This window comes from Mytilus trossulus, chromosome 10 (assembly GCF_036588685.1).
Source record: "Mytilus trossulus isolate FHL-02 chromosome 10, PNRI_Mtr1.1.1.hap1, whole genome shotgun sequence".
Taxonomy (NCBI): Eukaryota; Metazoa; Mollusca; class Bivalvia; order Mytilida; family Mytilidae; genus Mytilus; species Mytilus trossulus.
This window is the reverse complement of record NC_086382.1, coordinates 74,912,643-74,925,758: the sequence shown is the minus strand read 5'-3', so window position 1 is coordinate 74,925,758 and position 13,116 is coordinate 74,912,643. Positions and strand designations below refer to the sequence as shown.

At 31.2% G+C, this 13,116-nt stretch overlaps 1 protein-coding gene across 1 annotated transcript; it reads right to left on the bottom strand.

The window, feature by feature from the left end:
* Window positions 1–625: 625 nt before the first annotated feature.
* On the bottom strand, window positions 626–6,751 carry LOC134686633 (uncharacterized). Its single transcript, XM_063546308.1, has 3 exons — window positions 6,327–6,751; window positions 4,642–4,797; window positions 626–1,919 (listed from the first exon to the last, which is right to left on the bottom strand). Exons 1-3 carry the CDS (start codon window positions 6,390–6,392, stop codon window positions 1,746–1,748), a joined length of 396 nt encoding a protein of 131 aa, XP_063402378.1. The 5' UTR covers window positions 6,393–6,751; the 3' UTR covers window positions 626–1,745.
* Window positions 6,752–13,116: the final 6,365 nt, after the last annotated feature.

The following is a 13,116-nucleotide window of genomic DNA, read 5'->3' as shown; positions in this document are numbered from 1 at the left end:
ATGTTAATTTTCTAAATAGTTCGGAGTTAACTGTATTGTATTTTAAACTCAGACGCCATCAATTTGGGATTTGATGGTCGCAAATTAAGTTTACTGGTAACGCGTTAGCAGAGCCATTAAATGGGTATTTGCGACCATCAAATCCCCAATTGATGCCGTCGGAGCTTAAAATACAAAATTGTTATCTCCATTCTAATGAAACTGATAGAAAATAACGTTAAACAAGTATTTAAAATCTGTCATATGCCGTCTGCGCTTGCGCGTACGTTCAATAGCAAATTGATGCCACGTACATAAGTGACGTTATCCAATCAAAATGGTTTTTACAAACGTTGTTGCATTAGAACTACTCATAAATTTTGATCTATGATAACACCAAAGTCAGTGTCCTTCTGCAATCACGACAACAAAACCGTAAAATCACTATCTGAAATAAAATGTGAATACAGATTTGGCGAGGGTTTCACAAAACATTACAGTCAAGATTAGTTATCAACAAAACACGCTTCCATACTCCCAAGAGAGTTTTTGAAGACAATTAATACTCAAGTTTACTGAACCATTTGTTTTTCTTTTTTTTTCATTCGACAAGTCAATCAAAACAAGAACAAAACAACAAACACTCTTTAAAAATATAATTTTATTCATAAAAAATACACGGAAATAATAGATAATAAAATGTAAGAAGAAACTTGAAAAGTTTTGCTAACATAATTGGTTATATTAGAACGGGAAGGCTTCGGACAGAATGTTTATCACTTCAAAAATAGAAAGGAGGATAAAGGACATAGCACCTAAAGGGATTGATATGTAGAGATTAGGTTAACAAAATAGTGTAATGGTAATGACATGTTTCTGCCATGTAAGTAAATGTTTAGATTCATCGCACATACCTATGTAAACTCTCGAACGTCACATGACAGTTGCTTATTGAGAATGCATAACTTAACCTGTAATTGCTCTATCTCGACAATCATAAACGCCATATGGAAACAGTAGGCATAACTAATTGATACAACGTTGCTCTATCAACAAGAAAGTTTATGTGTGTCTCACCCCTTTTGCATATTTAAGCCAATTAGATATGTTCAAACTGCACCAGAAAGTTCAACTCAATTTAGAAAAGAAGCTGATGTGTAGAATAAATGGTAATCTTTCAAAATTGCAATCGCTATAAGTAAATATATATAGATAGACATTTGCAGTCGCTTTTATATAGGAATTAATTTTTGTTATTATGTTTTGCGAAACTGCAACATTGAAAGGTTTATGAATGGACATGCAGGAGCGAATAAAAGAAACATACTGTTAATCCCTTCAAATAAATTTCCATAATTAAGATAACAGAATTAACTATCTCTAATTTCCCAATGACAATAGTAGAAAAGGATTTTAAATAACTTATTCTACATGCACCTAGCAATGTCTTGTACCTCCTAGTATGTCTCCCAACACCCTACAGTGGTAAACGTTATATACTGTCTTCCATTGTATATAATGAACGAGAAACTGATATGTATACGTAGTTACAGATGCGGAATTTCTATAACGATATTCCTCCTTTCACGCCATATATGACACCTTTACAATTTTAAACATCTCATGCAGCAGGCGTATTACTTATATAAAGTTATTTCAGGATAGTAGAACGCCACATATGCATTCCCACAGCTGTACAAGATAGCCGAAAACTATCGACCATGACTTTCACATTCAACAGGTAAGACAGATAAGACAGATAAGGACTACCGAGGATAAACAACACATTCAACAGCCAAGGCAGCAGACGGTTGATTGAAATAAATTTTGGGCACTAATCCATCACAACATATACGAGTGCCATATTTGGTTGAAGCCACTTTTGAGTCAATCATGAGTTTTCCTCGTTTGGTACAGTCCTTTTTAACTTCTGATCTATCCTAGAAAGATAATAACTATTTTTATTAGCACATACAATACTATATATAAATCCCTTAGATATTGTAAGGAAAAGTTATCATAATGCACCACTTTTCTACTATGTCTACTAGTATTAAATTGAATTTCTGAGTGTCTGTTTGTGGTATGTGTCGTTGGGTTACAGTATCGTTGGTGTTTATCCTTCGTCGTTCTGTCATATTAAAACGATACTTAAACATACCCTAAGGCAGAGAAAGTAAGGGTACCAGAACACTATATAATATATATCAGGCAAACATAAGGCAGAGAAAAGTACAAGAACACCACAGAAATAGAGATGTACTTGTTCCGTTTGTTTATGAATCTATATCTTTTGATGATTCAAGATTCAAGAGCGGAATTCCTGACAAGTAGTTGCATCAGGTTGACAGTTCGCTCGTGTATGTAACAATGTTTTAGATTTTAACGAGAGAAATTTATGTATTACTGAAAAATTATTACACCAGGGTTTTCGATATCACAAACTAGTCAAAACATTTACTAAATTTTATCATCGGTATAAAGACATCATTCGTAAATATAGCTCAACATGCAGACTTTTTATACGTTCAGGTATTTCACATCCAATTTTTTATGGAAATATTCTTTATAAAGCACAAAGGTGTCAGTATTCACCTCATAAACTTACAAAACCTTTGAATAGACTTATTAAGAAGGGATATAATTACGATACTGTTGTCAAGTCATTAAAGATTGCATATTTTGGCGTTAATATTGAGTCACTGATAAGGTCTTTGCGTCGGAACTAAACACATTTATTCTAAAAACAGTTGTTGGCATGACACGGGTTATGTTCTTCTCATATATGTTATGATGGTATGATACTAAACCCCTTACGGGAAGGATTGTGCCTGATGTTCATATGATGAAATCATAATCTTTCAGTCAGTTTAATTGAAGTCTGGAGCTGGCATGTCAGTTAACTGCTAGTAGTCTGTTGTTATTTATGTATTATTGTCATTTTGTTTATTTTCTTTGGTTACATCTTCTGACATCAGACTCGGACTTCTCTTGAACTGAATTTTAATGTGCGTATTGTTATGCTTTTACTTTTCTACACTGGTTAGAGGTATAGGGGGAGGGTTGAGATCTCACAAACATGTTTAACCCCGCCGCATTTTTGCGCCTGTCCCAAGTCAGGAGCCTCTGGCCTTTGTTAGTCTTGTATTATTTAAATTTTAGTTTCTTGTGTACAATTTGGAAATTAGTATGGCGTTCATTATCACTGAACTAGTATATATTTGTTTAGGGGCCAGCTGAAGGACGCCTCCGGGTGCGGGAATTTCTCGCTACATTGAAGACCTGTTGGTGACCTTCTGCTGTTGTGTTTTTTTATTTTGGTCGGGTTGTTGTCTCTTTGACACATTCCCCATTTCCATTCTCAATTTTATTGCCTAGTTTCAAAATGCAGACTATTTGTTTTAGACTTATGATGCCAAATCTGTTTCATTTGAAATTTCCTTATTTTTGGGACCCTACACATGACTCTATCGCGTCAATGACTTCGGATTTGATCCCTTTAAAGATTTGTATTTTAATAGTTTATAATGTACAAAAATTGTCCTATAGACAGTGCTTTCATTTTATATCACTTTTAATATTCTGCAGTGTATAGTTTAAGAACCATATGACATTAAAATCAATATATATATGCGCCTTTTACAAACAAGTGCTTCTCTAGCTTATTAATTTTTAGCTTTGCTTATCTATGTTTCAATTCTGCTGTAATTGCTTTGCTAGTAATGTGCATGTGTTGATATACTTATGTCTGTGTTCTTGCATGTTTGTCTGATGTTATATGTACATGTATGTTTGTACTCTTAAAACGTCGGTTTTTAAACTCCTTCTGTTTTTGCAACTTTAAACAAATTTGTTTTGTACCACCTCGCTATATTTTATATAATAAATTACAATATATAGGAGGATAAACTTAGGGCAGAGATAATACACTCTCGTACTCTAGAAGATGTTCCTAGGTCAGATATACCAATGATATCAGAGGATGATATATTATTGTATAGAGAAATATAATAAGACAGAGGAAACCAGAACTCTATATACTGCCTTAACATACAAAGGAAGACTTCTAAGGCAGAGCACACAAGGGTACCAGCATACTATATTATTTGTTTCCAACATATCCGAAGAAAAACATAACAAGAATACAAGAACGCTATAAAATAACATTTTGATCATCCTACGGAATAGATAACAATGTTCAAGAACATTATATAATAACTTACATCCCTTCGTAAATTTTACAGACGCCATCACGAGTTGGTTGCATTGACCGTTATGGAATCACCGTTTTAACAAATGATATCGGATATGTTCCTTACGTCGTAACTACAATCTCCTTCCCTTTCATGAATGTGACCTACCGAATTAGACTATTTACCGAATTTGTAATCACATAAGCAACACGACGGTTGCCACATGTTGAGCAGGATCTGCTTACCCTTCCGGAGCACCTGAGATCACCCCTAGTTTTTGGTGGGGTTCGTGTTGTTTATTCTTTAGTTTTCTTTGTTGTGTCATGTGTACTATTCTTTTTCTGTTTGTCTTTTTCATTTTTAGCCATGCCGTTGTCAGTTTGTTTCAGATTTTGACTGTCCTTTTGGTATCTTTCGTCTCTCTTTTACAGAGATAACAAGGATACCCGAACATTGTATAATAACTTACCGTACACCGGAAGACATATCCTAAGGCAGCATTTACAAGAGAGACAGACACTGTTTCGCTTGAGTTACAACATTTTAATGATGAACATGGCATATTATAATAAGCATAGCCAAGAGTCCCATTACAACATGGTCCGTTGGAATCAAATTCATAAATCTGTAAAAAGAAATGGAATATTTCTTTAATTTTGATATGAAGTTGCTTTTGTATCTCGGGGGATTATATATTGATTTATTTATTATTATGCAACTTGATATACACATTAAACAACTTATAGGCACTACGTTTGTCAGTTAGGCTCCAGTATTTACGATTCACTTAACAGAAACTGTTTTATTATATCAAATTATTGTTTATATTTATCATGTCAATTTATTAAAGTGTTTTTGAAATTTTGCATTGATATCGAACGCAAGTTAAGAAAATTACAGCACTTAAAATCTGTATAACAATGCCCAGGGATAAAAAAAAAAATACAGTTTACTAGTTTCTAAAGATTATAAAAGCATAATAATATATGTTTTAGATGTAAACCTTGAAGTTTGTTATTTCAAGTGACTATTTATTATACTATTCTATAATTGTTTATTCTCCTACCAACAATTATTGGGTTACAATAACACAGATTTCTTGTAAAGGGTCTTCACGTAATCGATCTGCTTGCTTTGTGCAGTAAATTAACTATTCAAAAGAGGAAACCGTGTACCTTTATATTTTTGTAGCCAACAAAAAATATGGAGATTGTGGATACAAGATATCTTATCAAAACTGTTTATTAATGTGTATAAGGGGTAAACCACACAAAAGAAGACAATTCTGTAGAAAATGAGCGTCTTTTTTCTATTTTTTAGTGACTAAAAGAGAATAAAGAATGTTTTTGCAAGTAAAATAGAACAAAGTTAAAGTAACAGTCCACACAAAATTTAAATGATTTTTCAATCGTCTTCTCAAAAACAAAACTAACAATATAAGAAAGGTCCAAAAACATCTTCCATCTAGTCTACAGTATTACAGTTTGGTTTAAAAAAATCATTTGTGATGTACTTTCTAATATTTCTGAATTGCAACGGTTGTCATATATCAATGTCGCTCCTTTCGTGTCTTAAAGTGACAATGTTGAACCTGATATTCGAATACATCTGAGCGCTTCTGTTTAAAGGAGTCGCGCAGGATTTTTTTTTATTTCAGCTCGACTTCAAATCGTAAACTTATATCTAACTTTTGTTTGTTTGTCTTTTTTAATTATTGGAATTCATATATGATCTGCAGTTTCATATGACAACTATTACAGAATATATATCCTTAGTCTCATCTATTTCGTTTCACCCAGAAGTTTTCTTTCTTGAAACTTTGATGTACAGTTTTACACATTATAGACTAGTTTGCGGCTTGATATATATAAAAGAGTAATAATTATCTCATTATATTTCATCAGCAGGTCAATTTTAATGTCCAGGAATTTATATAAGTATAATGTTATTAAATATATAATTTGTGGGGTATTTAGGCATGCTTTTAAAACAACAATAAAAGCTTTTCAAACATATTAAACAAACAATAAAATAATGAGTAAATAATATAGTATTTAAACTGCTCATTGAATATACCATAAACAATTTGTTTAATCAACTTTAATAATTTGAAAAGACAGTTATTAAGCAAAAATCAAATTTCTCTGTTCTTACCTCACTATTTATATCACTAAATAATAAAACTAGAATTGTTATCCAACATAATAAATCACACATCATATTAACCTGGACAGAGAACGTATACAGATAATCATACTATCCCTTCAAGCTTTAGACATGCACAACTTTCTGCATTTGATTTTATAACTGCTGTAATCCTTTACTTTATATTGTTAATGAAATCTGTCCAATCAACGCTTGAACAAAATCCTATAGAGAATTATAATTACAAAATCACATTTCTTCATGGTGTTGATCGAATTAAAAGTATTTCCATATTAATCGATATCTCAAGAGCAAAGTAGCTATCAAAATCAATTATATTATAATAACTCAGTTTGATAACAATTATTTAGATAGTTGTCTGATTTTTTTTATAGTGTCCAAAAAGAAAACAAGATTATTAGTTAAGGTGTAGTGACGAGATCCTGACAACAACTATCAGATTACCTACAAGACTATCCTTGTGACTTATAACGAAATGATTTTACCAATAGTTTTAACGCGACCAATCATTGTTCGACATTTAAACTATTACATTTGACTACCATTCCCATTTGCAATATGAGATGCATGTCCAAAACCACAATCGAGATTCTTTTTACAGATAATGGGTAATGTAGAACTCAAGTACCGTTCTGAGATTAGAAATACATTAGGAAAAATAGAATTTCACTCATCCAAAACGTCATTAACTGTTTGGTTAACTTTGCTGTACTTAAGGACTATGTTTCAGATGTAGCGTTGATGGTTATTCAGTTCTTAACAGGGTGGTTCAGGAAAGAATGTATAAATGTCACATGCACAAACATAAAGCTTTTTAAGGTTTTGCGTTTCGTTTGTTTTCTCAATAGTGTTTATGTTATTTTCCTTCTTAAACATGTATATTGATTGCTGTGAGGTGCATTTTGGGAATTAAATTACATAATGTGTGATAATAAACGTCAGCGGCAGGGATACATAAATTAATCTTAAACAAACAGTTGTATATAAACAGTTGTGCTCTATACGACTGTCCCCGTTTAGGATGTGGTTGGTTGAGCGCTCACAATCTTGACGTAAAACCCAGCCACATTTTGTATGTACTTGTCCAAAGTCACGAGCCTGTCTCCAGTGGTAGTCATTATTGACTCTTTTTCATATATGTTATTCGTGTATATTTGTGTAATATATAAGAACTCGAAAGAAAGTTAAATACAGAAAGTACATCATTTAATACAAAATGTATGTTCCAAAAAATCAAAGGATGCAAGCAACTGTCATATTCCTGACTTTGTTCACTTTATCTTAAGTAGAAAAAATAATATTTTTATAAAACTCTCATTTGTATATATGGCAAACAAATTTGTATGAATGTTCTTTGAAGAAATTTTTAATTTCAAATCTAAAGACATTTTGTGAGAGCTATAACGTCCAATGGTAATTTTGAAAGTAATAAATATAAGGAATGGGTTGAATTGTTAATGTTTATCGACACGTACAAGAAAACGCATCATAGTAGCTGAACATCAACAGTATCAAGACAGACCTATTGTGCAGTTGTAATATAAAGAATTTAAAAGTTGTGTAAACCATTTTATACATGTATATCTGTTTGGTTTTATTGATAAAATGAAGGACATACATTCTAACTGGTCGAACTTAATCAAATGTCGATGAATGAGTTGCAAAACACTTCATATATGAAAGATCGACCAACATAAACTCCGTAAAAGGTGAAGTTTCGTAAGTAAACTCATCATAGATACCAGGACTAAATTTTATATATACGCCAGGCGCGTGTTTCGTCTACACAGACGCATCAGTGACGCTCGAATCTAAAAGAGTTAAAAAAGGCCAAAAAAATTACGAAGTTGAAGAGCATTGAGGACCAAAATTCCTAAAAGTTTTGCCAAATACAGCTTAGGTAATCGATGCCTGAGGTAGAAAAGCCTTAGTATTTCAAAAAAATCAAAATTTTGTAAACGGTTAAGTGAAAGTAATATAAATAGTATAAGTGTAACGTATAAAATACAAAACAATAGAAAAATTACTTTTGTGAGAACTTTGAGGTCAACAGTAAAATTATTCTCAAGAATTACATGGAAACTTTAAGTGCAACAGTAAGATTAATCTGACGAATTACAGGAAACTTTAAAGGACAACAGTCAGATCATTCTGCTTTCATGCTTCGAGAATCGTAATTAGCCGCACAATGACATCCGTAAGATATCACTTTCTCTTTCTTATATTCCTTGATTATAGCTAATGATGATTCTCAATAACTCCTACAGATTATTCTAATCAACTGGAAATATTCCAGAGAAAAAGGAAACTAGAAGATAATAACCCGTTGGACATTGATTCCCTACTGGGTTAAATAAAGCACAGATAATTATTTCCAATGTTTTGATATTATCCTTTGTCTGATATTTGAAACGCCGATACGTTATTTCTTTCATTTGATTCCATAACACAGAACTAGTTATTGCATACTTTTGATGATTCTTTAGTTCTTTTATTCACTTGATTCCATAATATAATAATCGTTATTGCATACATTTGATGATGTTTTGTAATGGTTGATATAATTTTTGCCTGTTTACTGCTATTTTATTTTTCAAACCAAAGTCATGACACAGTACTTTGTAATTTGTATACTCTTTCGAAACGTTAGATATTCATCCATTTGTAATAACAAATATGTATTTAAAGACCATAAAAAAGACTAAGACTATCAGAACTTTTAATTCTGGAGGTAAAATTTTACCATACGTGTTAATAAGAATATACCAGCAAATACCAAAACATTTAGGAGTTTGAACAATGACCAGACAAACATCCTCCTACTTTTTCAATTCTAAACGTCAAACTATAACGATGCTGTTGGGTAAGTAATTGTTTACATTTATCCTTTCAAATAAACCGTTTTTATACCAATTGCCAAGTGTCAGTTAATGCTACGTCAAATAATATCAATTTTCATTTTCTATAAAGGCTACAATATTCTCAAGATTGTTTTACTTAAAATACTGTATTTAGGTAGAAATTGATCAAACTGGTATGTACTTGTTATTTCTTGTGTGAAAACTCCCTTCTTTAAGTCTGATATTGGTAACTATTATTTGTTTTTTGGGGGTTTTGTTTGTCAACTTTTGTTACAGTACCATTTTTGTAGAGTTAAATGCATTTCTAGACTGATTTTACATTGTGTATTCCTTTCTGCACCATTTGTTATTCCATGGATCGAAGTTAAATAGGGGAATAATATACTAAATAGACACTCCAACATCGGTTCTAGGAAACAGATTTCAAAGAAGAAGGTAAGAGGGATGAATACAATTGGGGTTCGTGTTGTTTATTCTTTAGTTTTCTATGTTGTGTCATGTGTACTATTGTTTTTCTGTTTGTTTTTTTCATTTTTAGCCATGGCGTTGTCAGTTTGTTTTAGATTTACGAGTTTGACTGTCCCTTTGGTGTCTTTCGTCCCTCTCTTCTTTTACATGTAGTTTAATCATTTCAAAAATGTATGTATCCATCGAAAGTCAGGAACCTTGTCAGTTTAAGTCTTAAGTCTTAAATATTTTTATGTTTATTTTGATGATGATTGCAGATTTTAGATATTTTTAGTTTAGTTTGTTCATAACATTTTAGATACGGGTCAAATTAGAGCTGTAAGTTAATCTTTTTAAAATTTTACAATTCTTTACACGAAAATCCACGAAATCAACAGATATACAGTTTCTTTTATTGTAATCTAAATGAAACTGCTAAAATAACACAGAATAGAAGAACTTTCACAAATGATATACAATACAATCCATTAGACGTCTCTGTGACATTATTTCAATGTTGTATTTGGAGACATGAAGCAATTAGGTAGGTTTCCAATCTGTAGAAGAAGACTTGATTATTACTATTTTTATCAACATTGGTCTGTAACACCTGGTGCCGTCTATTTACCCTACAATATTTATAGCTGGCAGACAAATAAATTCAAATTAGTTTTTCATATAATAAAAGGAATGTTCATCTAAAGATACAAAAACAGGTCTCAATAAAAGGAATAATTGTACACTCCTCTTGACTTTTTATATTATGCAAGTGGTTTCCGAAAGACTATTTCATAGCGACTTGGTATTTTAAAATAAGGAAATAATTTTGCATGAATGATTGAATTCCTACGTGCCTTTTTTAAAGTTGTCTGTATAAGGCTTTAGTATTACACTAGTCTTTTTTTACTTATATATTCTCTTCAACGAATGAATTTTTTTTTAATTTTCAAATATTTTGTCTGTTTAAGTCTTAAGTATTACAATAGTCTTTTTTAACTTATACAATCTCTTCAACGAAGGAAGTTTTTTTTTCATTTTTAGACATTTTGTCTTGATCATAACTCTAGAGAAATTGCCGAAATGTGGATGTAGTGCATGCTGAGTAAAATGTATACCGATTATATTATTACTCTGTCAAATAATTCTGTTGCAATTTCATTAGATTTTTTTCCCTCTGATTATAAGCTTCTAAATAAATTTTTAGGCACATTATTTCGTTCAATTATCGCGCCTTTGAAAAGTAACACTTTTAATCTTCCCGTAAAATACTTTTCTTGTCTGTTTAAAATGTGTTTCTAATTTAAACTGCTTGCAATCAGCATTAATCTTACGGTTATTATCCAGATACTTTACTTTTTTGCGTTCATGTTAAACAAAATTCACTCGGTTTTTTTTCACAGTTAGAAATAACAATGTCAAATACAATGATTTTGGTGGAATACAATTCATTGATTCCCTCACTTAACATCCTTGTGTTCATGCTAAGAGCACATTAGACAATGTTTCTATACATTCCATTGTGATTCTTCTGTCTTTTGTTAATGGAAGTTTGTTGAAATATGAAACTATATACTTCACGATATCAATCATTAATGATTACCAAAGCTCAATTTCTATGTTTGAATAATACGGATTTAGTTGTTATTATTTGAAACTTTTGAAGCAAAATGGAATACATTATTGTATATCAATAAGGGATGATTGTTTAGAAATTAATAAATTTACGATGGAAACCCATTTAAAACATTTAATTATTTCCCTTATGGAATGTCGGTCAATAAAATTTAAATTTAACTGTAGTATCTAAATGATATGCAGTTGGTTTCCTTTATAAAAGATGTATCTTAAGAAAGAGTTTTAAATATACAGAGTAAAGTCAAAGTAAATACTTATTTGGGTGGAAGATTTTGAAGAAAAAAATCCAGGAAACCACAAATAAAAAAAACCCACGAAATATGTTCAAAATGAATCGCATTTCTTCTATTTGTTGTGCTTATAACGCATACATGCCAATATTTATCAGATTGGGAAATTATCTATGGACTAGGTACCGTGTTATGTTGGCACTGCATATGCTACTAGGATGTTCAGAGTAAGACGACTATCCAGGGTTATATACAATTGCTGTTTATTCTATGTATTATACATTTCTAAAGTGACACATGTTTGATTTTATCTCATTATGAATTATTTCTGTTTATTTCCTATACTGGTGTTAATTTTACGAGTGTTTTATTTCTAATATAATTCAGTCAGTTCTGTTGACATGATCGTTAAACTAAAAGCTTTTCAAAATGAACAGTAATGATCTTACTGCAGTAGAAATATTTTACATTCAAGACATATCTCTGATGGCTGATAAACTATAATATATCACAAACAATGCTACGAGTGAGACATTTTGTCTAAAAGTTCAAATACAAAGCCATTCTTGCAATCAATGAATGATATCTGGTTTCATGTTTGTTTTTGGAATGTGAATTTCTTCTTGCGCGTTATTCCCTACAGACACAACAGCATATACGACAAAATCTAAAGCTGTCATAAAAGTGTAACACTAATAGATATATGAGGGTCTAAATGGGATATACAGAATAGACATAACAATTAATTGGATCAAACGAAAGGACATAAGAATAAAGAATCGGGAATTAGGCGCCATTCAAGGAATAAAGATAATTTGGCAACTAAATAGAAAGTAATGCGATGTTGAATTTACAAGAAAAAAACATTATGTTATTCTGTATAAAATGATTCTTATTTAGTATCCTTCTGTTAGTTGGCGATATTTGGAGAAACGACATTGTATTTAATGAGTTTGATGCCGTTTGAACAATAAATCACCAATAAAAAAAATACTATTTTAATATTCAAATTAATCTAAATCAGAATTTCCACTTCTATTTTGTTCTGCATTATATATGTTATGGATTATATGAGTATTTCGACCATACGCATATGTTCATGACCATTTACGTATACGAGTACATATGCTCAAACTCTTTAAGGTAATTTTTTAGTAGCAATAAACAAAAGAACTTTTGAGTTCGTGTTGTTTATTCTTTAGTTTTTCTATGTTTTTGTTTAACAGTTTGTCCTTTTCATTTTTAGCAATGGCGTTGTCAGTTTGTTTTAGATTTATGAGTTTGACTGTCCCTTTGGTATCTTTCGCCCCTCTTTTGATATTATATATGCGCTTTGATTTTTACTTGACAATATTTTTGTTCGCTTTGGAGATTCTGTATATCGTCAAGCTATTGGAACTCCAATGGGAACTAACTGTGCACAACATTTTGCGGACCTGTTTTTATATTGTTATGAGTTACAATGTATGACTCAAATTAGCAAAGACCCATCGAAACAACATTTGATACAAAAATGTAACAATACTTTTAGATATTTGGATAATATATTGGCTTTCAATAATGACGACTTCAGTAAATATACTAAAGAAATTTATCCTATTGAAC